Here is a 24,909-nt window from a genome sequence, read left to right as displayed (position 1 = left end):
TTTTTATGCTTCTGATGCTGTTTAGAAGGAACGAGAGGAAGAACGAGGAATTATGCGGAATGATGTATTACTTGCGTATATGCTGATGTATTTCTGTGGGGTATTTCATTATTTACTCCTTCCCTTTTCTTTTTTTTTTACCTTGCTCTACACGTGTCTCAGTGCTTGCTTTAGTACGGCCACACACGGGTAGTTTGTGTCGCGGGTATATATATATATATATTGATGCCATTTTGTGTTAGACACTTACGTGGGCACTTTTTTTAGGCATCCACTCTCTACAGCATGCTGCCTGATATTTTGGAATCATCCCAGGTGTAACGCCGGCACCGCCGCCGTGGCACGCATGGAAGTAAGATGGAACGCGGAACAGCGAAGGATATTGCGCTGCACATGTGTCTGCTGCATTAGTTCTGTTGGGGAGGTTTCAATGTAGAAGAAGAGGGATGAACATTGCACGATTCTGTGACTTGGAGTTATTATCTTTTTATTATTGTTCTTATTGTTGGTGTGACCTCTGGTTCCCACTCGTGTCTGCCCCGATTTGCCTCCCCTGAGTGGAGCTGCGCCATGGCCATCCTCCTGTTGTTGCTTGCGGGAGGAAAAACACATTGCGAGTGACGAAACCACAAGTCATGTATGCGGCGTCCAGGGAGGTACGTATTTGAGGTGGAGTGCACATATGTGGATGTCGTGTGGGACGAAACGTGGGCTGACTGCCCAACCGTCACTCCTTTTCTGGAGAGTGTGCTCCCTTTTTTTTGTCGCCCTTTTGTGTCGGGGCACGGCGGGATTGAGGGCCACCGTCCCACGAAAGGTCTTGCGCACGTACACACTCTCATGCCACTGTCGCCCCCGAATTCGGGTGTAAAAACAAATTTCGGCTGTCTTCTGCATCGGCGCAATTATTTTTTTATCAACTGACGCCATTCTGTCCGGCGTGTCATTTTGATTGGATTGTGCGGGATTGCTCGCCAACGCCATCGGAGAAAGCAGGCCGACTTCTTCACGTGTTTAATTCCATCTTGGATGCACTTTTTTTTACTTGTTCTGTTGACGTGCACTCAGACAGCGAGGGATCCGGAGCTATGCGTGCGTGGAATTCTTCCTGCCATGTGGACTGCGGGCAGCACCGAGGGGTTGTCACTTTGACTCCGCAGAGTTGTTGTGTCTCTTTGCAGGGTTGTCAGGGGAATTCCATGCAGCCTGCTACTGCTGGTGTGTCCTCAAATGTTGTCACCCCATGCGAATAATGTGGTTCAGCGAATGAGTGTGTTGATTGGGTTTGTGTGCACTCTGGTTCTGTTTGCCACTTTCTGCGGGCACGCAACGCTTGAGTGGTGGGAAAATGGAGCGGGGCGATGCAAGGCTGCGTCTCGCCCATTGTTCAGTGCACGATGGTGTGGTGCACATTGTGGTGCTGACACTGCGATGTGACTGCGGTCTCCTGCGCGGCAATGGCGGTGGGTGGACGAGAATGTTGGCCCGCCGCGGGACGGTGGGATCGTGCTTCCTTTTATTCTTCTGTGAAGATGCACACTTATTTTTAGTGTTAGTGATAGGGAAAACAAACAAACAGAAAACGCGAATAAAACACAAAAAAGGACGATAATGTGGCGGTGTTGTGGCCGATTGCACGTAGCGTTGCTGCGGAGGCGGTGGGCCTTGACTGCTTCACCGACAGGCGTTGCATTGCGGCTGCATGGCGCACCGACCACCGCGCTGTGCGAGTGCCACGCCCAACGCCATTGGGACTGCGGGACGAAACAGCCGCGAGTGTCCTTTGGAGCCAGCGGCACCTGCTGGCCGCAGTTGGGCGGTGCGAGTGGGATGCTTCACCGCACGGGTGTTGTGATGGCATCTCGCCGTGGCATCTCCGGCGATGGTTCCGACGCTGCAACTCGCAGAGGAGTGGAGGGAACGCGGCAACCACAGTGGACCATGAGCAGCAGCGTAAAGGACGTCCTGCTGAAGGGAAAGGAAAGCATCACCAACATGAGGCTGAATGATTTCCTTCGGAATTATTTTGACGGCAGAGGCGTTGAGGAATTCAGTGAGAACGTCATTATGAAGGACTTTTTAATTAGTCCCAATGAGTTTATCGAAGACGAAGTGTTATTGAGCACAATAAAGACATCGCCGCCATACCAAGAGCTGAAAAAAGAGCGTGAGGAGTTGTACATGCTATTGGGGGTTTCACATAAGCTTTCACACGAATATATTGTCACTCTCAGGCAATGGAGGGACTTTGAAAGAAAGGATAAGGTCACTCCTCTTGCAAGGGCACAGATAAATACAGCCTACTCTTATGTACTGAGCGAAGAGAGGCGGAAGGCAGAAGAAAGGGAAAGGCGAGAACGACAAGAACTGGGGATTGACGTTTCCACTGGGATTAAGTATGCGGTGTTTAAGGGAAGGGTTCGCGTGGATAAAATGAAGCTGAATGACTTTCTTACGATGGAATTGGACGGCAGAGGCATTGTGGCCACCAATTGGGATGTCTTACTGGGGGAGTTTTTTAAGAACCCCAAGAAATATATTTGCGATGCGGAAGCATTGGGCGAAATGCAGGCATCCGATTGTTATGTGAGGATGGAGGGGGCTGTGAGGGAGGAAATGGATATGGAAGAGGATGTAGAAAAGCTTTACAAAAATGGTGTGGAAAATCTACTGAAGTGGTTGGTGGCTACTGCGGAGGTAAAGGCAAATGTTCATGGAGTCACTAAAAGGTTCTTGGATGCAGCTGCCGAGGAAGCGAGGAACCCAAAGAAGTCGAGCGCACCGAGGTACCTGGAGGGATGCTACGAGTCTGTGTACAATGCGAGGTGGAGCCGTGTCGTGGAAGTCCCTGGCGGCGAGTGGACGGGAATGGAGGTGAAGGAGGGGAAACCACCGCAGCCATGGACGTACAGGGCAGTTGGCCGAACCCTTGAAAAGGATGACGGTGTGGAGCAATCCGGTGCACAACGTCCCAGGCTGATGGTGCTCGCCTCGGAAAAGGGATGGCCGTACACGTGGAAATGGGAGGAGAATAAATCCACTTGTGACTGCTATGTGAACTGTGAGGTGGACCGAGTGTGGCATACCGTCAGGAATGATCTAACCGAATTGCTCAGCCCTGGCCCTGAGGCCGACTTTACGCCCAAGAAGCGTGTGTTGATTGGGACGCCCGGGATCGGGAAGTCGATGGGTGCCGGCTCGTACCTCCTCTACCAGCTGCTGCACTGCGATGCCAAGAAACTCCATTTGGTTGTCTACAGTTTTGGTGGAAGTACGACGTACGTGTTTGACAAGACCATCAAGACGGTGACAAGATACGTGGGTGGAGGAGCATCCAAGGAATTTTTGCGTGATTTGTGCCGGCGTGGTATGAAAGGGTATGTTATTTACGATGTGACAAGGCAAGGCACACCGCCAGAGGAATATTTTTTGCCTGGTCACGGATGGGGCATGATTGTGGTGTCATCGCCAAGCGTGCGCAACTATGATAAATGGGAGAGAAAAAAAGAGCCGCGCGAATCATCATGAATTGCCCCGCCGAGGTGGATGTGAAGGCGATGTGTGCATGGATGAAGCGTGACGGGACTGCAGATGATCAAGCGGAATGCTGGAAGATGGTCAAAGAACGCATGGATAAAGTGGGACGGCGTCCACGTTACATCTTTGATACGAATGAGTTCATTGCACATTCTGCTGCCATTGAGGATGCCTTGGATGGGGTCAAGTCCCGGGACGGTGAAAGGCACTTTACACATGGGGGAGTGAGACTGTGGGACTCTGAGGATCCGTCTCAAAAGCTCGTGAGGATTGTCCGAGCGAGAGGAGAAGTCGGTGCTAAGGTATTTCTCAACGCACCGATATCTTTTTTCCTCGGGCGTCGAATACCGCACTATTTTGGGAAACGTGATGAGTGATGAGGATTTAGTTTTGTTTCTGGTATTGGGGAAGAGGAGTACTCTTTTGTCTGAATGTAAGGAAGGGTTTGGCTTGCGCGCATTCGTGTTTGGCGGAGTTTTTCGGTGTGTTAGTAGAGGACCTCAAGGAGCTGAGGCCACCAACACGCCGTGGAGGACGGTGCGCGGTGCTGAATGCGAACCCTGAAGAGCACTCCACCGAGTTATATGTGGATTGGTTGCAATGGAATACCATACAAATAATAGTATAAAGCATCGGCTGTTGTGCATACCGGTGGGTGCAGGCCTTCCGCTGGTGGACTGCTTTTTTTTCTCGGAGTCCAATCCAATGACACTGGTTGGGCTGCGGATGACTACGGCGGGTGGGCATCACACCACCTCCGGCACTGTGAGGCAGTTCACTGAGTGCCTGGCGGCATATTTTAACGGTTGGGAGGAATTATCGCGAGAAATGTCGTGGGAGATTATTTACGTGCAGCACGCAGACAGCACGCCGATGAGTGACTGGCGGAGATGTGGTGTCGTTAATTCCAATAATGTGAGCGACGATGAAAGCCGCGGAATAGCGGCGTTCTGGAAGGAAGAGGTGCGCCAGTACCAAGTGTCAATGTCAAAAAAAGTTTTAGAAAATGTCGTGGGAGTTTTAACTTCGTGAAGCAAAAAGGCTCAGAAGAGAAAATGGAAGAAATAATTGAGGGTAATTGGCGCATTACTTTTATAATGAATTATGTTAGGGAGTATTTTAACTATTCTTATATTTTTGTGTGTCTACGAGGGTTTGGTCAGGGAACGCCTTTCTTCCGAGGGAATCATTGTGGTCAACAGCGTCGCACCACTACAACTATTTTTTACTTTTATTTTGTTTTTACTTCTGTGAAGACTCCGTCGCCCCTGGAGGCCTTTGCGGGATGTGGGGGCCGCACAATTTCTCTTTATTTTTGTGGGAGTTTGTGAGAAGAATGCCTGCGAGGATGGCTGGCTGCTTAAATAAATTTATGTATCGATGCAACGGAGATGTCTCTGTGGGATTTCTTCCTCTTTTATCGTACAGTCTTTTGGAAGACCGCGATTGAGGGAGTCAGGGAGCCGACAGCTGCACGACGAAATTGTTTTTTCCTTTTCTTTATTTTTTTATTTCTTGTTTCATAGCCGTGCCATATTTCTGCATGTTGATGTGAATTAATGGCAGTGATTTTTTTGCACGGCGACGGTGTGCAGCGACATCGTGGCCCGCGTGTTGGACCTGGTACGCCAGCATGGCGATGCCCAGGTGCAGCTTGCCTTCATTGATGAACACAGGCCGTTGGATGCGGTGGTAACCGTCGCTGCAACCATGACATGTTTGCGATTGATTTCAGCAAAGATCGCCAAGCAGTTGGAGGGCTCGACCGTTGCGGGACACTTTTCGAATCGTTGGGCGTTTCAAGCACCAAATTTCGATGCTCAAGTGCTCCTGCCCATCGTGTGGGGGCGGCCCGGGAGTTGGGGGGCAAGCAAGGGCTCGTCATTGCGGAAAGGCAGATATTATGCGCGGACTACACCCATGCCGTTGCGGACGTACGGAATTGGACTGCTGAGATTTACTTTCAGACGGAAAATGCACCCAACTACTGCTCGGCACGTGAAACTAACATTTCGGTGGTTGGCGGTCTTTTTGCGGAAGGCGGAGACGCTGTTTCAACGAGAGGCGCCCACCTCTCGGAGAGGGCCGCCAGATGGCCCCACGCATGCACGGCGATGGCGCAAATACACAGAGAAATCAACCGCATCGTTTGATGGCCTGGGGCGTGTCAGCATCCGCGTTTTCCCAACCCAATCTTGCGGGGGAGAGACGGCGGGTCAACACTCAGAATTCTCAGAGCAATTCGGGAAAATACATTTTTCTTTTTTTTTTGCCGTCGCCTCCCCACCGTCCCCCGTGAAAGAAAATTTCGGTTTGGAAGGTCAGGTGCTGCATTTTCTTGCATTGGACGTCACCATCTGGGCTCCGCGTGTGTGGAATGAGGGCATCTCCGAAGTCGTCGTTGGTCCCCGGAGCGCATACAGTTATAAATGCTTGCACCAGGCGGATGCTCAGGTTCAGCCAGCCTTTGACGGTTTGGTATCGTGCAGGCGCGCGTTGGAGACAGAGCGGGATTCCGCCGATCGTTTCATGGATTTGTTCAGGGCCCCACTGCAGACCTTCCAGTTGCAGATGATGACTACTGAGTCCAGCGTCCCGATCTCCGAACTGCGCTCGCCCACGCACGCAACAGCAACGATCGTTGCGATGCCGATTGTGCCGTATTTGTGGACGCGACGCATCCACGTGCAACGTCGGAGACGCAACCAGAGGAAGTTACTCGCAGCGCAGACGGCCTTCAAAAAGTGGCAAAGGGGCTGCCCGCCGCTTATAGGAGCGGAAGACGGCAGCCCCAGCCATTCCGCCACCTCCCACTATTTGCACCGCACCGCCGACGCTCCACCCGATGTTTTGAATTGCCCGACGCAATCGTCGAGAAGGGCGATGGAGCTTATCTGCCAACGACGCTCGACTGTGGTACGACGAATCACCGACATCCCCGCTTTGGGCCAGTTACATGAGGAAAGCAAACGAGGTCGCTCGAGAGATGTGTGCGCCGTCAACGTGGAAGCAGAGAATGTCCCCAGCGGGGCAATTCAAAACCTTATGCCGCACGCACGAACAGCCGATGAACGAGGAGAGTTGTGCGGCTTTTTTGATGGCAATATTAGATGTGGCGCCATCGACCCGACCGCAGTACGGCAGGATGCTGCGGTCTACGTTGGAAATGAATCGGATCTCGCTGGACATGGCAATTCTGTGGTTAAAAAAATTGCGGCGCGATCGGAGACGAAGCAAGCGCGCCCCTTGACAAAGGAAGAGATGAATCAAGTAATCCGCAGCCGGACCGATTGGAAGGAACGTGTTGTTTTTCGACTTGCGTGGATAACGGCGAGTCGTTGGTTTGAGATCGCGGCCTTGACTCCCAAAAATTTCACACTGGAGGCGGACGGGGCCTTAATTTTGGATTGGTCCGTCGCGCCGAAGACGGCGAGGGCGGATCCCCACCGCGCCTCGCGGTTTGTCAGGATATGAGGGCAGGATGCCTTCGACACTATAAAGTTATGCAGGACACTTCAAGAAAACGAAAAGCATACGAATATTACTAATGCCCAAGTCGAAAGAGCTCTGGCTCCTTGGAATGTCACGGCGCATTCCATAAAACGGGGAGCGTCGAGGCACGCTGCTCAAATTGTGGAGGCGTACAATTTGGATCCACACGTGATCTCGCAGTTGGCGAAGCACGTCGACCCGTTCGACCTTCCCCAGAATACTGTTCGATATTTGGGGATGTACACCGCAATGCTGACCCAGGTGTCGTCGCTGGTCGCATTGATGTGAAGGGAGAAGCTGCGGAAGGGCAAGAACCCCTGGTTGAGAGCGGAGGAGCGTTTTTTCCATGATTTTAATCACAATCATGCTGCTACAATAACGAGACGCGCGACAGGGACGCGTCTGGCCACTCCACAAGATGAACACGCTATCCCGCTACAGCAGGTCAACGTGCCCGTATTGAACCTAGAGTGGATTAAAACTCGGTTGAACCCGGCCACCTTGGAGAGGCTCATGCAAGTTTGGGGACTCGTCGGGCGGTCCCCTCTCCCCCCGTCTTCCTCCGGTATAGCGCGCGAAGGCTCACGGAGGATTCCAACCGCTGACGCGCGATTATTACGAAAAGCGGGAATAATCGAGGACGCTTCGTCCACAATAACAGGCGGATGGATGATACCTTTTTCGGTTGTGGAGAAAACCACCGGTTCACGACGACGATGGATCGCGTGGCCACGCGACAAGAACAGAGACGACCCTTACGAGGCTAATGCTCCTCTTTTACACATTTCCCATTATTTGCCGCCTGTGATGGCTGAGGCCGCTTCCTGCCTGGATCTAAAGGCATCCTTTTTCAAGTCTCTTTACCGCGGGGGACTCGGCATCTCTTTTGATTCCGCGTGGAGGACGGCACGCTGGTGGAGCTCACACGACTCCCAATGGGACACAAGGCCGGCTCAGAAATTCTCCAGATTATCATTACTTCAGCAATTGCGGTGGTGACGACGGTGGCTCACCCCCTCTGGGCCGCACCTCCATTGGTGCGTGTCGACGTATGGATCGATAATATACGCATAGCAGGGCCGATAAGCGATGTGACATTGTGGGAAGCCCAAGCGCTTCGTAATGCGGACAGTTGTCACGCATCCATGGGGAGGACCACGAATCGGGCGCCACGCAGTACACCTTCCTGGGGGTGCAGTTTGATCACACTCACCGGGCGGTGTCCCTGAGTGACAAGTTTGTCCGGTCTGTACGCGCCATGCCGTCGCTTAATTCTTTGACCATCGCAGAAATGGAGGTTATGGCGTCACGCTTTTTGGACGCGGCTGACATTTTGGGCACGCGTTTTGCGACTGCTACTTTTTTATCAAGGCAGTGCGACGACGATTATTCGCACATAACCGGAGTATTGTGCTGGAGACACCCCCGGCGAACCTACCGCCGGCAGCGGTTGGTTTGTGCGAGAGATTGCGACACATCATCGAGAATAATCGTAAGCGAATCATCAAGCCCACAGAAAAGGCATCGGCCGCCATCATCGCGGACGCATCGCTCCATGGATGGTGAGCCGTTTTTATTCCAGACTCCGGCGACGTTAAAATTGCCGGGGGAAATGGAAGAGGAAGCCTTTTCTTATCATGCAGGCCGAGGCGCGCGCGGTACGCTTAGCCTTATCGGTCTTTTCCGCCATCTTGCCACCCATCATGGACGTTTGGGCGGACAATACTTTGCTGCAAGGAGCGGCGAGTAAAGGCAGCTCGGAATCGCACGCTACGGCGCGGGAGCTGCGACGGATATATGAGTTTTTAGGCTCTCGCGGAATACAGGCGTCCTCTGCTTACGTGCGGTCTGCACAAAGTCAACCCTGCAGACGGCATGTCACGCGGTCGTGTTTTTACACTTCAGGATTTAACGAAGGGGTGGAACTTGCGAAGGGAGCGGCGGTGTCGTTTGGCTGGAGGACCCCAAAGTGTGCCGCCTCGTAAGTAATAAATGTTTTATATTCTACATGAGTTCAAAAGGCCACGTAAGCTGGTCACGAGTGTCGCAAACAGATGGTGTATATATACTTAATTGGTGTTAAACATTGAGGGTATGGCGAACTCCCATTCTTGTTCCATTCACCCCTTTTATATTTTTACTTGGTTTGGTTTTTATTATTAAAAATATCTGGATTTGGCCAGCGGCGCAGGTGAATATATATGTATATTAAGGTAATTAAAAGTTTTGGTTTGCAGTTTGGTGTGGGAGTTCTGTAATTGTGCTTATTCCAACTGACTAATTTGTGTGTGCAGCTGCTGCTTTTGCGTGGTTCTGTGACTTGTCTATTCTTTTGCTTTCACTCTGCGTTGACGGGGTGTTAGTTTGTGCTGAAGGCTACACACAAGTGACAGGAGTGATGGGGATGATGATGACTGGCTGTGTGCTGCTGGGGTGTTCCCTCTGCGTGCTGTGGTGCGGTGCCAGCGGAGGTTGTATACGCGATGGCGGACCGCTGCAGTGAAGGTAACGGGAATTTATTGAAGCACATGAATAATGCTGAAAGTGACGCCGTCTTTCCGAGGGCGGACTGCAGTTTGTTATCCACTCAGATGGGATTAATAAGGGCGGTTGAAGCTTGGGGACAAGGAGGGAGCAGAATTGGGTGGTGCAGTCACATCGGAAAAGCTCAAGCAATTATTATCTGGTACGACGTCGAAAGGTAATAATGAGGTTTTAACGCCTGATCCACCAGCACCGCTGCCGACACGTAAAGTAAAAGATCACGTTGAACAGGAGAAGCCGTTAAAAACGTCTTGTCCAAATGGAATTGACGATACCAGGAATCCCACAAGCTGTAGGGCAACGGAGTCCCAACGCCAAAGCGTTGGTCAATCTTCATCTGGCAGTACTGTCACTCAACCTGGCAAAGATCACAATTTGAATAATCCTTCCAAGAGTAATGCATCCTCCACTGACACGCCGACGGATGACAGTGACGTTAATATTTTTCCTAACACTCCCGAACTGCGGGTGGGAGCACTGGAAAAAGTTGACGAAGATGAAGATAAAACGAAAAAATCAAAACAGACAGTACAAGAAGAAGCGGAAGAAGACAAAGAAAAAACAATGATAATTCACCAACAGTGACACTTGAAAATGCAGCGAAACTGAAAAGAAAAATACCACACGCAACATCACCATCACTAATAAAAGCACCAGCAGAAGTGGCACTGAAAGCAATTGGAAAAACAGAGGGAGATTCAACACAAGCACGAGTGAATGGACAGTAGAGCCCTGAAGATACCGTGCCCGTGTAACAGCTACAACAACCCCAAAACGACATGAAGTCAAACAACAATTCACAAACTGAGGGTGTTTGCCCCCTTCACAGCCAATTCGCAGAATGAACCATCTGACGGCCATGCGGAAACAAAGCCACCACCACCCACGGAAAACGGCAATTTCGCCAATACTAAAGCTGACAAGAGCACTAAAGAGGGCATCCCGAACAATGATCCAGCAGCTGATGGTGCAGAGACACGAGAGGGAAAAAGAAATGAAAATAAAGAAGCCAATCCGAAGGAAACACCACTCGGAGCCACAGCCATGAAAACCCCAACGCCGACGACTGGCGACAGTGACAGCAGCACCGCGGTCTCCCACACCACCTCCCCTCTTTTGCTTCTTCTTGTTGTTGCGTGTGCGGCTGCTGCTGCGGTGCTGGCCGCGTGGGAGTGAGGGAGAGAGAGCCGTGCACCGCCCGCACACACACTCGTCCTTCTCGCTCTGTGTGTGTCCCCTTGCATGGACTCTCGCCCTCACCTCACCCCACGAGGTACACACATGATGTGCCCATTGTATATATGCATGCACACCCATGCATGCCCGTTGGTGCTCTCTTTTGCACGACACGCACCGCTGCCGTCCTGCCTGGCTGCATGGGCGGAGCACCGTAACTGTTTCTGTTTTGTTTTTATTGCATTGAGTGGGCGACCTCTCTCTCTCTCCCTCTGTGTGTGTGTTTTGCTTTACGGGAGCAATGAGAGTTTGTGCGCTGGTCGTCCCACGCTTCGTTTATTGTTTTTTGTAAATTTAATTTGTTTAATAGCTTGCTTTAAATTTTTTTTTCGTGTTTAAATGTTTGTTTTTGTCATTAGTTTGTGCGTTTTATATCTTTTGCTCCTTCCTCCCTCTTTTTGCTTTTGGGGCAATCACTATGGACGTTTTTCTTTTCTACTCTTCCCTCCTTTAATTGTTTCTTGCTGCACTCTTCCTGTGAGGGGTGCCGTGTGTTTCCGCCCAACTGCTCCACTCGCACACCCACCGACACGCCCATGACGACGGCCCTGTGCGCCTCGCCTGCTGCACGCATGAGGAGGGCCGCGACGAACGGCGCGCTGAGGGAGCCGTGACGTGTGGGCGTGCGACGAGGGCCTGTGGGGCGGAGCACACATTTCTTCCCTCTTGTTTTGTTTTCTTTGCGGCCAGGGCGGGCAGACACCCGCAGCGCCACACACACACACAGCCACACCTTGCCGCCGTGTTTTTAAGATTTTTTTGCTGCGCTCACTCTCCCGATGGAGTGACGCGACTCCCGTCATGTCTGCGTGCTTCTCTCAGTCCCCACACACGAGTGACTGTGCTCTGCGGGCCGCACTCACACGCCGATGGGAGGGCTGAGGGGAGCAGCAACACGCAGATAGCCCCATGAAATGTAAACGATGTGCGGACACATGGAGGGTCGGACGGCTGAAATACATTTAAATATATTTTTAATCTTATTTTTCGGACAAAATATGCAGACAATTTCTGGAGCTAGATGGTAGTTGGGTGCTTTTTTTTGTGTTTTTTTCTTTTCCTTTTTAATTATTTGTGTGTAGGCGTAGTAGAGGACGACATTTTCTTTTTTTTTTCTCTTTTTTTTTTCTTTTTTCCAAAGTGTGTGGTGTGGAAGGGCGAAGATGAATTTTTATTTATTTTTGTTAATTTTTAATGAATGGCCGCTGCTTTTTCTGCAGTGCAATATCATGAGCTTGAGCAGTCTTTTTCTACTTATTTCTGCCATGCACCTCCGCCGTACAATTTTTTTGTGTGTGCGTCTCTTCACATGCTCTGCTCCTGTTTTTACTTCTTTGCTTCGTGTGTCTGCAGGCACACACAACAACATGCACATTGCAGTGGATTTGGATGCTTTTTTTTTAGCGTGTGCTGGCGGTTGCGGGTGGCTGCTGCTTCCTTTAGTGGGCATGAAGGGAAGGAGGAGAGGGAGTGCACCGCGAGTCACCTTTCCTGCGGGTGTGATGCACCACCTACGACTGCTTTGAGTCGGGCACCAAGTCTCATTGTGGGTGTAATGGCTGGAAATTTTGTTGCCACGTCATGGCTGGGTGAGGAATTGCTTCTGCGTGCGGCTCTTTGTGTGATTGCTAGCTCCGTGTGCGTTGTGTGCCGGCAGCGGGCTGTGGCCGTATCTTGTTGGTCGTGGGATTGAACTGGAGGCGGTGGTGGTGTGTCTCCTCTTGTCCATTGTGGGTGATTGCTGGCGGTGTGTGCGTTTGTTGTGCGGACGCTGTCTTGCATTTTATGCACGCGGTGGGACACGACCTATGTGGAAGGCCTCATCCTCCTTGTGCATATACCGATGGCGCCGCGATGATGTGTGTGTGTGTTCTTGCCCGCATTGTTGTGCGCTTGGCTGTTGTCTTGTTGTTGTGTTGTTTTTTAACCAGAGGCAGGAATGAAACAGACGGTTCTGTCGGCATGTCTCCCTTCCTCCTTTTTTCTAAAAAGTATGATGGCTGAGGGTTTGGATAAGGTGCTCTGTGCAGTCCCCTTTTGTTTGGTCATGGCGGCTGCAATGGGACTCTGCGGCTGCGTGTTCGTCGCGATTGTCGCATCTCCCGCTGTTGCTCCCTTGTTGTGTTGGTGGGGGAGGAGGCGGGCGACGGCGTTGTTGGAGTGGCGCCCCAGTTTGAGGAGGAAGGCACCGACCGCACGATTAATCCGGGTTCTTGTCCCCCGTGTCTGAGTGCCGCCACTGTACCTCTTCATTCGTCCTTCTTGTGTGTGCTGTTTACGCGTATGGTGACGCTGTTTGTTGTGCAATGCCGACCCAAGTGAGGGAGAAAAGACGCTTTTTCTGCTGGCGAACGGCGAGTCCTCCACCCCTCTTCCACGTCACCATTTCATCCTTGGACGCGCTCGATGGCCGCCGGTTGTAACGCTGCCACGTGGTCTGTCCCGGCCCTTGTGTGTCTTTCACGGCATCAGGACTGCTCTGTGGTAGAGGCATTTGGTTGCAAGAGCGGTGCCAATGGCCATTTTACTTTTTGCCGGGATCCTGCCACTCTGTATGGTTGTTGTTTGAGGCTGCGTGGGCGGGTGGAGGGCGATGGTGTCACTGGCGTGATTGTGTCTGTGCTTTTTTGTGTCGGTGTTTGTGCTTTGGTGGGGACTGTCTGTGACCGGATGTCTCTGTGTGTCACTGTGTTTATTTGCTGTTGCTCTGCTTCCTTCTTCTCCTCTGACCGTGCAGTTAAGTGTAATTTGGCTTCGCCAGCACGACTATCGTTTCAAGGTGTTAGGGATTAATTGCTGTAGGATTAGAAGTAGTAGGGCAACGATCTGGCGGGATCGTATCAATAGATTTGCCAACTGTACGAAGGGATTTTCTAGGCAGGAGTTATGGTCGACGCGTCTAGTGCGACACAACACGACAGCCCTGCTGATACCTGTTTGGGTCGGTGGATGTGGTCTGCGGTGGGTGCGTGTCCGCACAGCCGGCATCGTGTGCGGCACAGGGCCGCTGCGGCTGTGCGTATGGCGCTTCTTTTTGTGTTGGCGCTGGTTGCGGCGGCGGCGTGGATGCCCGCGGTGCATGCGGTGGTGGTGCGACTGCGGGGCGGCACGGTGGACAGAGCCATCACGGTTGGCCGCGCCGTGGACACGGTACTGATGGACGGCGTGTGCATCACGAACGGCGTGGCTGTGGTGTTCGACGTGCCGGCGATGCTTCCCGGCACACTGCGCATCGAACTGAGGAACTGCGTGTGCGACGGCGGTGCGCAGATCTACGTGCGAGGCTACGGCGGCGAGCCGGCGAGTGACCGGAGCCTGGAGGTGAGCGTGAGCGGGCTGTCCGGCGGCTACTGCTCGCTCGTGTTTGTGAACAACCTGCCGGCACACACGAACGTGACGGTCCGTGACTCGACGATTATTACGCCGGGGCCGATGCGCTACTCGCAGCTGAGCGGGCTGACGGACGTGGTGGCGTCGCCGCTTTTGCTGCACGCGACGTCGCTGTTGCAGTCGCAGCTGCGTGTGAGCAACACTGTGCTGAGGTCGTTGCACACGGGTGGGTCGGCGGTGTACGCTGGCGGCGGCGTGGACCTGCTGTCGAGCGCGGTGGTGCTTGACGGCGTGTTGCTGGAGGCGTCGGGCGGTCCGACCGCGTCCGCGATGCATGTGGCGTCCTCGTCGCGTCTCAGTCTGCGTAACCACTCGGTGTTCTCCGTGACGAACGTGTCGGTAGTGAGCCGCGGCGGTGGCATTGTGCTTGGCGAGCGCCTCGCGGTGCTTGATTCGGTGCTGCGCTTTGTGTGCGTCGAGGGGTCTGTCGCGTCGTCGCTGGTGCGCTGCGACGGTGGGACGGTCGGTGGCGGCGGGTGGGTGGAGCTGCAGGACGTGTGGGCGGTGGGCGAGGCGTCGTCGGTGGCGTCGCTGTCGGGGGTGACGCTGAGCGGCGGCACCGTGTCGATTGCGCGCTGCACTGCCACTGGCGCTACGCTTGTCTCCGGGCCGACGATCACGAGCGGTGCCGTGTCGGTGCAGTGCAACCGTGCCGGCGGCCGGGTGCTGCGGAGCAGCGGCGACTACCGCATGGCCGGCCTGCCCTCCGTGAGCGTGGTGCCTTGCGACGGCTGTGCGGCTGCGCTGGCGTGCTTTGATGCGCTGACGGCGTCGTTCTCCGACTGCGTGTGCAGCTGCCGCGCTGGCGGTGTGGGCGAGGCGTGCCTGCCGTTCGACGTGCCGCCTGCGAGGGCCGGCGGCGGTGGTGGCGGTGGGCAGGACTGCGTGAGTGGCGTGACGCTGACGGAGTCGGTGACGGTTGGCGGCGGGCAGGCGACGGCGTGCTTCGACTCGGTGGTGTTCAGCGGACCGATCACTGTGGCGGTGGACCTGCGCTCGATGGACGTGTTTGCTGACGCGCTGAACGTGACGCTGCGCCACTGCGTGCTTGTGGGCGGCGCGCAGCTGCGGATTGGTGGCCTCAGCGAGAGCACGGCGCACCTGGTGCCGCACGCCCTCGTCAACATGACGAACGTGACGTCGATGGAGGGCACGATTGTGCTGCAGGGCGCGATGCCGCCGCACTCGAGTGTGCTGCTGGCGAACTCAACGCTGCGCGCAACGGTTGGCGGGTCGCAGTACGTGCCGACGACCATTGGCCATGCGGGATCCCGGTACGGCCCCGTGCTTGTCCTGGACGGTGTCCGGCTTCTGTCGACGCGTTTTGTCATGACGCGGTCGTCGCTGGTGTGTGGCGGGGGCTCGTGCGCTGCGATCGTCGTGGAGCGCGGCTTTGTCGCGAACTTGTCCAGCGTCTTCTACATGGACAATTGCGCTGTCGTGTCGCAGATGCACGTGATGTACGCTTTTTGGTCGGACCTCCGTGTCGGCGGCGGCTCCGTGTTCTCCATACAGAACAGCTCGTGGAGTGTGCCGAGCATTGGCTTCTACGAAGGCGCGTGTGTGTTTGAGGACGTTGCGGTGGTTGGCGGCAGCGTGCTGCAGATTGTGTCCAGCACTTTCCGTCTTGGCTTCGCCATGCTCATGGCAAACACGCTGACCGTGACTGGCGGCAGCTGGCTGGTGCACCGCGACAACGAGTTCCGCGCCGCCTACGTTGTGTACGTGGTCCACGAGAACGGCGTGGCGTTCCGCGATCGGAGTGTGTGGTCGATACTTGACAACAATTTCACGTATGGCTCGTACTCGTCAACCATCGCAAATATGACAAGCAACTGGTCACCACCATCCGACGCGCGCCCGACCATATACGGCGTGTGCAACGAGGCAAGGGGCTCTCCTGTGACGGATTACCAAGACGACCTCAATATTGGAGTGCCCGTGACGGTGCTGGACTGTGGCACGTGCACCGTGGAGGCCGTGTGCTTTGCGGCGAGGACGAGCAGCATCAGCGGCTGTGAGTGTGAGTGCGCTGCTGGCGGCTACGGTGACACGTGTCTGCCAGCTGCTGTTCCGGACGGCCTTGGGCCGCTCCCGCTCCCCGATGCGAAGGACACGGAGGTCCGCTGCGTGCACGGTGGCAGCATCAGCTCCGTGTACGATCCTGATCCCGGTGTGCGTGGTCTGTGCTTTGTCAACGTGACCTTCACCGCCGCGATTGTGCTTGAACTGTCACATTTTGACGTACCGCAGCAGACACTCAACATCACGCTGCTGCATTGCGTCCTCATGGGCCTGTTGATCAAGGGGAGTGGTGCGAGGGTGCACGTGAACGTGGCATCGTCGTTGCTGGATTCTGGTGCATTGGAGTTCAGGGGTGATTTTGGTACGGGCTCCCAGATACTGGTGGCTGGTAGTACGCTTGTGACGACGTCGAGCCACGCTGTTGCCTTTTTGGATTTTTCTTTTGGTGCAAACTCGACGCTGCTGCTGCTTGACAACAACATCGAGGGGAATAGGCACGCAGTCTATTTCATCAATGCTGTTGTTGTTGATTGTGGCGGGATCATTGTGAAGGGAAATACGCTGAGGACAACGGATAATAACGGTGCGGAATCAGCCGTTTGCGTTCATGCTGTTGTTATGAAGAACGGCGGCTACCTTGACGTTGAGAACAACACGATGAGCGCGGTCGTAGGCGTTTGGTTTGTGAAGAGGGCCACTGTGAGCTCCGCGGGGCTGCTGCGAGTGGCGGACTGCACTTTCGCTTACAGGACGGAATTTTTTGATCCCGCGCTGGTGTATTTATCGAACTCCCTCATTCTTCAGGGTGGAGCGCAGTGGCGTGTGGAGGGCAACAACGTGAGTGCAGCCTCCTTATTAATTGTGCCACGTCCCCAGCATAAAATTCATTTGTCAGGCAGCGGCACCACAGCGGCACTTGCACACAACCGTCAGGTGAACTCGAGGGCTTCCTTTGTCAATATTTTCCCATCGAGCATTGTCGTGACGTCATCCGCGCGGTTTGTGGTTGGGTGCAACTTGCAGGGCGGTGAGGAGGTGTCGTACGACGACGTGTTTCCTGAGGATGTGGTGGTGTTCAGGTGTGGCACATGCAACGACGACGCGGCGTGCTACATGCCCGGGACGGAGTCGGTGGATCGCGGCTCGTGCTCGTGCAGCTGCAGGGACGGATGGCATGGCGCGTCGTGTCTTCCCTTCGAGGTGCCCGACACGGTTGTGCCGCCCTTGCCGGAGAGAGCCGTGGACGGCGACACGAGCTGCGTGGTGAACCAGACGCTGACGAGCCTCACGCTGAACATGTGGAAGACGTACCACTGCTACGCGGGTGTGACATTCAGCGGCGTGGGTGCTGCGCTGGCGTTTTCCTTTGAAAGTATGCCGCTGCATCTCCCCATCAACATCACGCTGACTGGGTGCACATTTCGTGGCGGCGCCGCGCTGCGTTTTTTTGGGGGTGCTGAGGCGGTCGAGTCAGCCGGCGTCCTGATCCGCGTGAGCCAGGCGGTGATGCGGTCCTCCGTTGTTGTGTTTGCACTTGCCCTCCCGCAGCACTGCGACATTGCCGTCACGGAGGTTGACGCGGTGCAGTCTTCCTCGGTCAACTTACCGGGCACTGTGAGAAAGACGCTGAGCGTGGTGACGCTGAGGAGCGTCGTGCTGAGTGCGTCCTCGCTGTTGGTCAGCAACGTCAATGTGCATGCATCGAAGCGTGGCGGGTTTGGTTTGTACTCGACCGGGACGCTGACGCTGGTGGGCGGCAGCTCGCTGTACGCGCGGTACTGCAGCTTTGATGGATACTCGCACATGTTTTACGTGTACAGACTCAGTGTGAGTGACCACTCCGTTTTTGCTTTGCTCAACAATACGATGTCCTCCGGGGTAAGCCTGCTTTATCAGCAACAAGTATTCAGCGTGTCGGATCACAGCGTGTTGCGCGTGGTGGGGAACGGCGGTTCCGTGTCATACGCCATCTTTGCAGAAGGATCGTGGACCGTTGAGCGGTCAAGCTGGTTGGACTGGCGCGACAACGACGTGGGATTGGGTGCGATGTTCAAGGTATGGGATTCCGCTTTTGTGAGCATTGACAGCAACAGTGTGGTGACGCTGACGGGCTGCAAGATGGGCTCGACGGGGTCGTTGGTGTCTCTTTTTTTTCAGGCTGAGGCCGGCTACCGGTTCTTTGCTGGATGTCTTATTGTCGCGGGACGGGAGGTGACGACGGCGGCGGAGCTGGAGTTGAACGGCATCACCAACGTGACGACGGTTGCTGCGTGCGGGGAGTGCACGAAGGAGGGCCACTGCTTTGCACCGCTGACGACGGCGGTCGTTGACTGCGAGTGCCGGTGCGCTGCTGGAGGGCACGGCGATGTGTGTGTCCCGGCGCCTGTGCCTGCTGGCCCACCGCCACCGCCGTCGCCACCACCGTCGCCCACGCCGCCACCACCGCCGATTGGTGAGTGCATCAGCGACATGGTGTACCCCGAGGTTGCGCAGTCTGTGGGCGGCGGGCTGTCGTGGCTGTGCTACCGCAATGTGACGTTCAGCGGGGGCGGCATGAGCCTGACGGTGCTGATTGGGGCGATGACGGGCGACGTGGCGAATGTCACGTTCGATGGATGCACGTGGAGGGACGGTGCCGTGCTGGTGCTGTTGGGCAACGCGTACGCCGCTGTTGGGTCGCTGAACATTGTCGTCACCGACAACAATTTTATTGACGCGCTGCTCATCCCGGAGGGTGGGTTTCCACCGCACACGAACATCACGATCAGCGGGAACCGCTTCACTGTCACGAGGCTGATCCCTCGGTCGGGTTTGGACATTAGGAGGCCGTCGTGTGTGGCGATGAATAGGCTGGCGATCAGCAACGACTCCGCGGTGGTGCTCAGTGGCAACGTGTTTCAGAGCGTGACGGCATCGTCAAGCGCCATTCACGTTGTCAGATCTGCGCTGAGCGTGTCGTGGCACTCTGTGTTTGCGGTGGTGGGCAACGCGTTTCGTATGGATGGCGGAGACAGTACGCTGATGCATCTTGAAGGGTCTAGCGAGCCCTTGTCACTGAGTGTGCTGAACAGCTCTGCCGTGGTGATCCGAGGCAACGTTGTGACGAGGCTGGTGAAGTACTTCATGCACATTTTGTCGGCCTTAATTGTGGAGTCTTTTTCGGCGGTTGTGTTTCAGGGCAACGAGATGCAGGGAAGCTCGGTTGTGTTTTATTCATCCTTTGCTTCCAACATCTACTACCACTCCTGGCTGCAGCTGAGCGGCAACCTCTGCCGCGCATCACCATTGGATGCGTTTGCTTTTCTTCTCCCCAAAGTGAATCTCCGCGACTCCACGGTGTCTGTTTCCGGCAACCGATTCATGTCCAACACGGTCGTGCCGACAGTACTGCGGATACCTGCAGTTCCCAGCGATCTCACAAACGGAGCTATTGTGGCTGCGTGCAACACTGTGAACGGCGGAGAGGAAGCAAACTACGCCATTCCGTCCGTGTACAACGCCACAATTCTGACCTGCAGCGACCAATGCGCCCTTGCGGCGTCGTGCTTCCCCGCGTACACGACGACGGCCTCGAGTGATGGCTGCGCCTGCACGTGCGCGGAGGGCGGCCATGGCGATGCGTGCCTGCCCGTTGCTGTCCCCGAGCCGCCGACCACCGAAGGCGCCGACTTGTGCGTGCGGGACGTGAGTGTGGATGTGGAGGTGAGCGCCGGTCTCGGGACGTCGGTGGCGTGCTACGTTGGCGTGACCTTTGCGGCGGACGTCGTGGTGGACGTGGGCTTGATGTCGGGGAGCGTGCGCAACGTGACGCTGGCGAACTGCGCGTTTGTGGACGGAGCGAGCCTGTACGTTGTTGGGTGGCGGTCCGACCCGCCTGCTGGACACCGCGCCGATGTGTTGATCAGCGGGCTTGAGTCGCGCTCTGGCGGCGGCGTGCTGGTGGCGAACCGATTTCCGCCGGGCTCGCGCGTCACTGTGGTGGACTCGGTGCTGATTGCGGAGAGGCGTGTTGCGTACCGCGGCGCCTACGGCCTTGGCGATGCCTCCGCGTGCCTTGTGTTGCACAGCGTGAATCTGGCGGGGAGCGTGCTGACCATCGTGCGCTCGCATGTGGCGGCTGTGTTCCGCGACGCTGTTGGCTTGTTGGTTGTTGGCGGCGTGGCGCTGTCGTCGCGCGGTGCGCTGTACGTGGACGGGCTGTTGGTGCAGACGGCGCTGGGGCTGTGCGTGTCGGTGGAGGGCGGTGTTGCGGCCAGTGGCGGCTCCGTGGTGGCGTTTGTTGACAGCGGCTTCCTGCTGTGCAAGCACGCGGTGTCTGTGCGTGGGGCTGTGAGCGTGTCGGGCTCCGCTGTGGTGCTTGTGCGGAGCGACTTTGTGTTGACGGAGGACTACGCGGTGGCGTTTTATTCGACGGTGAGCCTGGCCGACGGGTCGATGCTGCTGGCGAAGGACAACGTGCACGACGGTGTCTCGAGGGAGATGCTCTACGCCGCTGGCGCCGTGACCGCTGTTGGGAGCACGCTGAGCTTTGTGCGCAACCGAGTGCTGCTGCCGCGGATGCTGTCGCTGAGCCTGTCGCTTTCGGCTGGGGTGCATGTGAGGGTGGCGTGCAACGGCGCTGGTGGCCGTGTCCTGTCGACGGCGGAGGAGTACGCAGCGGCTGGTTTTGGCGACGCTGGGAGCATCGACGTTGTTGGGTGCGACGACTGCGACAGGGACACGCACTGCTACGCGCCTGGGACTGCGTCGGCGACCATGAAGGACGATGTGTGCGTGTGCGTGTGCGGCAGCGGCGGGTACAGCGAGGCGTGCGTGCCTGTGGGAGCTCCCGTGCTGCCGCCCGCTGTGGGCACTGCGCCAAGTGTGTTTGTCCGCGAGGGCGTGGCGGTGCAGTCGGTTTTCGTTGTGCCTGCCGGCGCGAGCGAGGTGACGCTGCGCCACTTTGTGCTGGACGGCGTGAGTCCGGTGCTCTACTTGCCGTGGATGGCGCGGGACGGCGTGCGGATCGTTGTGCAGAACGTGTCGCTGCTGAACGGTGCCGTGCTGTACGTGATGGGTGGTAGATCGTTGCGCGGGTCGATGGCGGCGGGGAGCGACGAGAGCGGGCCGGTGGAGCTGTCCGTGTGCGATGTGGAGGCGCTGAACGGTGCGCTTGTGCTGACCGGCACGTATCCTGCGGGGTCCGTGCTGACGGTGACGGACTCCCTGCTGGTTGCCGCGAGGCCGACGCCGCTTTTGTATCTTCTCGGCTCGCAGTCCTCGCCGTACGCACCGGTGCTGGTGCTGTCGGGCCTGCGGCTTGTGCGGTCCGTGCTGGTTGTGTCCGGCGTTGCCCTCGTGACCGTGATGACTGGTGGGCGGACGGTGGTGGTGGACGGCGCTGTGCTGGAGCTTGTCGGTGGCGGCGTTGCGCTGGACGCGGCTGTGTTCGGCGGCGAATATGCGTTGTACGCGAGTGCGCGCGTGGTTGCGTTGGGAGGCGCTGTGCTGCGCGTGTCGGGGAGCCAGGTGTACGCCGCGCATGGATTGGTGTTTGGCGGCGGTGTGGTGGCCAACGCGTCCGCCGTCGTAGTGAACGACAACGCCGGTGCGCTGACGGATGGCGCGCTGCTGGAGCTGCGGGGGTCGGCGTGGTTTGCGTTCGGGTCGTGGTTGTCGGTGCGCGGCAACAGCATCAGCGGCAGGCTCCTGTCGGTGCCGTCGTACCCGCGCCGTGCGGAGCTTGTGCAGAGCACGCTGACGCTCCACGGGAACGCCGGCAGCGGGCTTGTCGTGATGGACGGCACCGTTGCGCTTGGGGGAGCCGGCCGAAGGTTCGTTGTGGGGTGCCTGACGCTGAACGGGCAGGCGCTGCAGCCGATGGACTACAGGTCCGCCGGCATCATCGGGGAATTCCGCCCTGTGGCGTGTGGCGTGTGCGACGCCGACGTGCGCTGCTTTGCTGCTGCGACGAGGGCGATGTCGGGGTCGTGCGGCTGCCGCTGTGCTGAGGGCGGGTACGGGCGCGACTGCCTGCCGGTGTACCTGCCGCACGTGGACGGGTGCAACCGCACGCTCGCCCCGCCGCCGCTGAGCCACACGGCGACGCTGACGGAGACGCGCAGCCCGACGCCGACGTGGACGCCGAGTCTGAGCGCGACGCACTACAGTCCGACGTGGTACGGGCCGACGGAGACGCTGCAGGTGACGGAGACGACGGCGCTGCCGCCCACGCGGACCCCGACAGCGTCGGTGAGCAGCACGCTGTGGTGGAGCGACGTGGCGTGCCCGACGCTCGCCGTGACGACGACGGCGGCTGGTGGGAGCCTGACGCAGAAGGACATCCGCGGCGGTGGGAGCGCCGTCCCGACGCGGCTCATGGTGACGCTGCCGCCGCCGTTTCGGTGGGCACGCGACCCGCAGCTTGGCACGCACCTGAGCTTCGTGCCTGTGTCGACGGCACAGCCGCGCGGGTTTGGTGGTCCGTGGGGAGCGATGCTGCGCAACGCGACGTGGGTGCGCAACGCGACGAATCCGTCCACCGTCCTGGAGCTGGCTGTGCCCGTACACCGCGGCTACTTCATTGGTGCCGACGAGACGGTAGTCATTCGCTGCGACGCTGTGGCGGTGTCCAGCGGCTGCAAGGGTGTGCTGCTTGGGTCCTTCACGATCAGGTCTGACACGCTGCCCGCTGCTGCCAGCGCCCTCTCGGCGATCACCGGCGTTGCTGGGGGTGCGGCGGCTGTTGCGGTGGTGGTGACCGGCGGGCTGGGCTCCGTCCTGGAGATGCAGGCGCTCGGCGTGTTTGCGAGGATGTCATGCGCCTCGGCGCAGGAGCGTGCGAGCACCGTTGCGCTGCCGTACTTCCTGTCGGTGTTTGCTGCCCTTGACCCGCTGTGGATGGTGGTGGGCAACGCGCTGCTCGCCGCGGTGTTCGGCTGCGTGCACTACGGTGTGACGGTCGCCTTCCAGCGGTGGCGCGGCGTGGACGCGGCGACTGCGTGGGCGGCGATGCGCTTCCCGAGCCTGACGTACGTCGTGGCGCACGCGATGCACCTCGGCATCTTCTTCGGCTCCGTGCTTGCACTTGCGATGCCCGGCGCCCGCGTGCAGCACCGCGTGGTTGGTGTCGTTGGCGTGCTGTACGGTGTGGCGTTCCCTGCTGGCGTGTGCTACTTGATTGCCCGCCACGTGGGCGCGAGCTTCACGAGGTACTGGCAGTTTTCGAGGAAGCCGCTGCACGAGCGCCTGCTGTACCCCGTCGGGTATTGGCACCCCGCGGCGCAGCAGCGGATGTACGGCGGCATGCTGACGAACATGAGGGGCGGCCGCGTGTACTGGTGCGTGTTCAAGCTGTCGGTGCTGTGTGTGGTGTGCCTGATTGCGGCTGTGCACCCGCCCGTGGGAGGCTGCCACGTCCTGTACTTCTGCATGGCGGCTGTGCTGCTTGCGGGTGCGGGCGTGGTTGCCTTCACGAACATGATGCGCTCGGCCTTCCTGACGGTGATGCACACGGCGAGCTTTGTGCTCCTTGCGGCGCTGTGCGTGGTCAGCGCGGCGAACCATCTTGCGCCGAGCGACGGCGGTGCGAGGGCGTACGTGGCTATCGTGCTGCTGCTGACCACTGTGCTGCTTGCGGTCACTGTGTACAGCGTCGTTGTGTGGTACGCGGAGGACCACCACTGGCAGGAGCTGCGCGAGCCGCGGCGTGGAGGGCTGGAGGCGCTGCTGCGCGATGACGAGGGGAGCGACGAGGAGACGCAGAAACTCCACGACATGGCGTCATTGTCGTACGCCTCAGGCACCACCGTTGCGTCGTCGTACCGACCACCCGCATTGCCGTAGCACCCCATGGCCGGTGACACCCGCTCAGACACTCTGAGCTTGTTTGACCGTGCACCCGATGCGAACTGCAGCATTAATTGTGTTCCTCTGGACAGGTGAAGATGCTCCGCTTGACGAAAAGGCTGGCGCAGTTTCTTTCTTTTGGGATGGAAAGGCTCCGTCCCCAATAGCGCCGTTACGCGGTGAGAAGACGCAAAGCCCGTTGCAGATGCGGCATAAAATGGATGCTTCCGGCGGATATCTGCTTTCTTTCCATTATTCATAGATTTATTGGGTGATTGATTTGGTGTTTTTATTCTATTTTACCGATTATCGACGACAACGGATTATCGAACTATCACGCCAGCCCGGGGCGGATGCGTAACGGGTGTGTGCGTGTGTTTTGCGCCCGCCGCTGCAGCACCGAGTATGGGGGCTGCTGCTTTCTCTATTTCATATCTGTACTCTGTAATGAGGACATGCTTGACGGTGGTGGCTGGTGTGCGGGCCATAGGATGCATTCAGGAAAACGTTAGAGAAAACAATCGATGAGGCCCTTCTGTGACGCGTCATCTCCTGGAGGTTGTGAGTGTGCGTTGCTGGCTGACATGAGGGAGGACGTGGGGGCCACGGCTGTGCAGCTGCGCGGCCACCCATCGGACTCCGCCCTGACCTCGTCATTGATTGTTGGTTTTTGCTGGTTTGTTACTATTTTGTTGTGCGGGTGCCTGCAGTGACTCTCCCTCCTGTTGCACGATGACTGTGTGGGAGGGCATGCCTGTCGCTCTTTATACTTCTGATTTTGTGTAGAGCGAACAACAAGAGAAGGAACGAAGGATTATGCGGAATGACGTATTACTTTGCTTGTATATCGATGTATTC

General features: G+C 56.9%; 1 protein-coding gene and 2 pseudogenes across 1 annotated transcript, besides 9 other annotated features; all 3 read left to right on the top strand.

Moving 5' to 3' along the window:
- Positions 1-24,909: part of a sequence feature (areas not merged during assembly with more than two copies in the genome that could not be assigned to a particular haplotype) that runs on past the window's edge.
- Tc00.1047053510355.70 lies at positions 1,612-4,569 on the top strand (annotated as a pseudogene).
- Positions 4,857-9,055: a mobile genetic element.
- Positions 4,858-5,039: a mobile genetic element.
- Positions 8,967-9,066: a mobile genetic element.
- Tc00.1047053510355.41 lies at positions 9,428-10,750 on the top strand (annotated as a pseudogene).
- Positions 10,054-10,134: a sequence feature (CT-rich).
- Positions 11,770-11,797: a sequence feature (AT_rich).
- Positions 11,910-11,944: a microsatellite.
- Positions 11,976-12,005: a sequence feature (AT_rich).
- Positions 13,696-24,048, top strand: Tc00.1047053510355.10 (dispersed gene family protein 1 (DGF-1), putative; the record flags this gene model as incomplete). Its single annotated transcript, XM_813967.1, has 1 exon — positions 13,696-24,048. The coding sequence occupies one exon, from the start codon at positions 13,696-13,698 to the stop codon at positions 24,046-24,048; it is 10,353 nt and encodes a 3,450-aa protein (XP_819060.1).
- Positions 18,622-18,671: a microsatellite.

This window comes from Trypanosoma cruzi, genomic scaffold, assembly GCF_000209065.1.
Source record: "Trypanosoma cruzi strain CL Brener 1047053516723 genomic scaffold, whole genome shotgun sequence".
Classification (NCBI taxonomy): Eukaryota; Euglenozoa; class Kinetoplastea; order Trypanosomatida; family Trypanosomatidae; genus Trypanosoma; species Trypanosoma cruzi.
The sequence above is the reverse complement of the archived record's forward strand: the minus strand, read 5'-3'. Positions and strand labels throughout refer to the sequence as shown.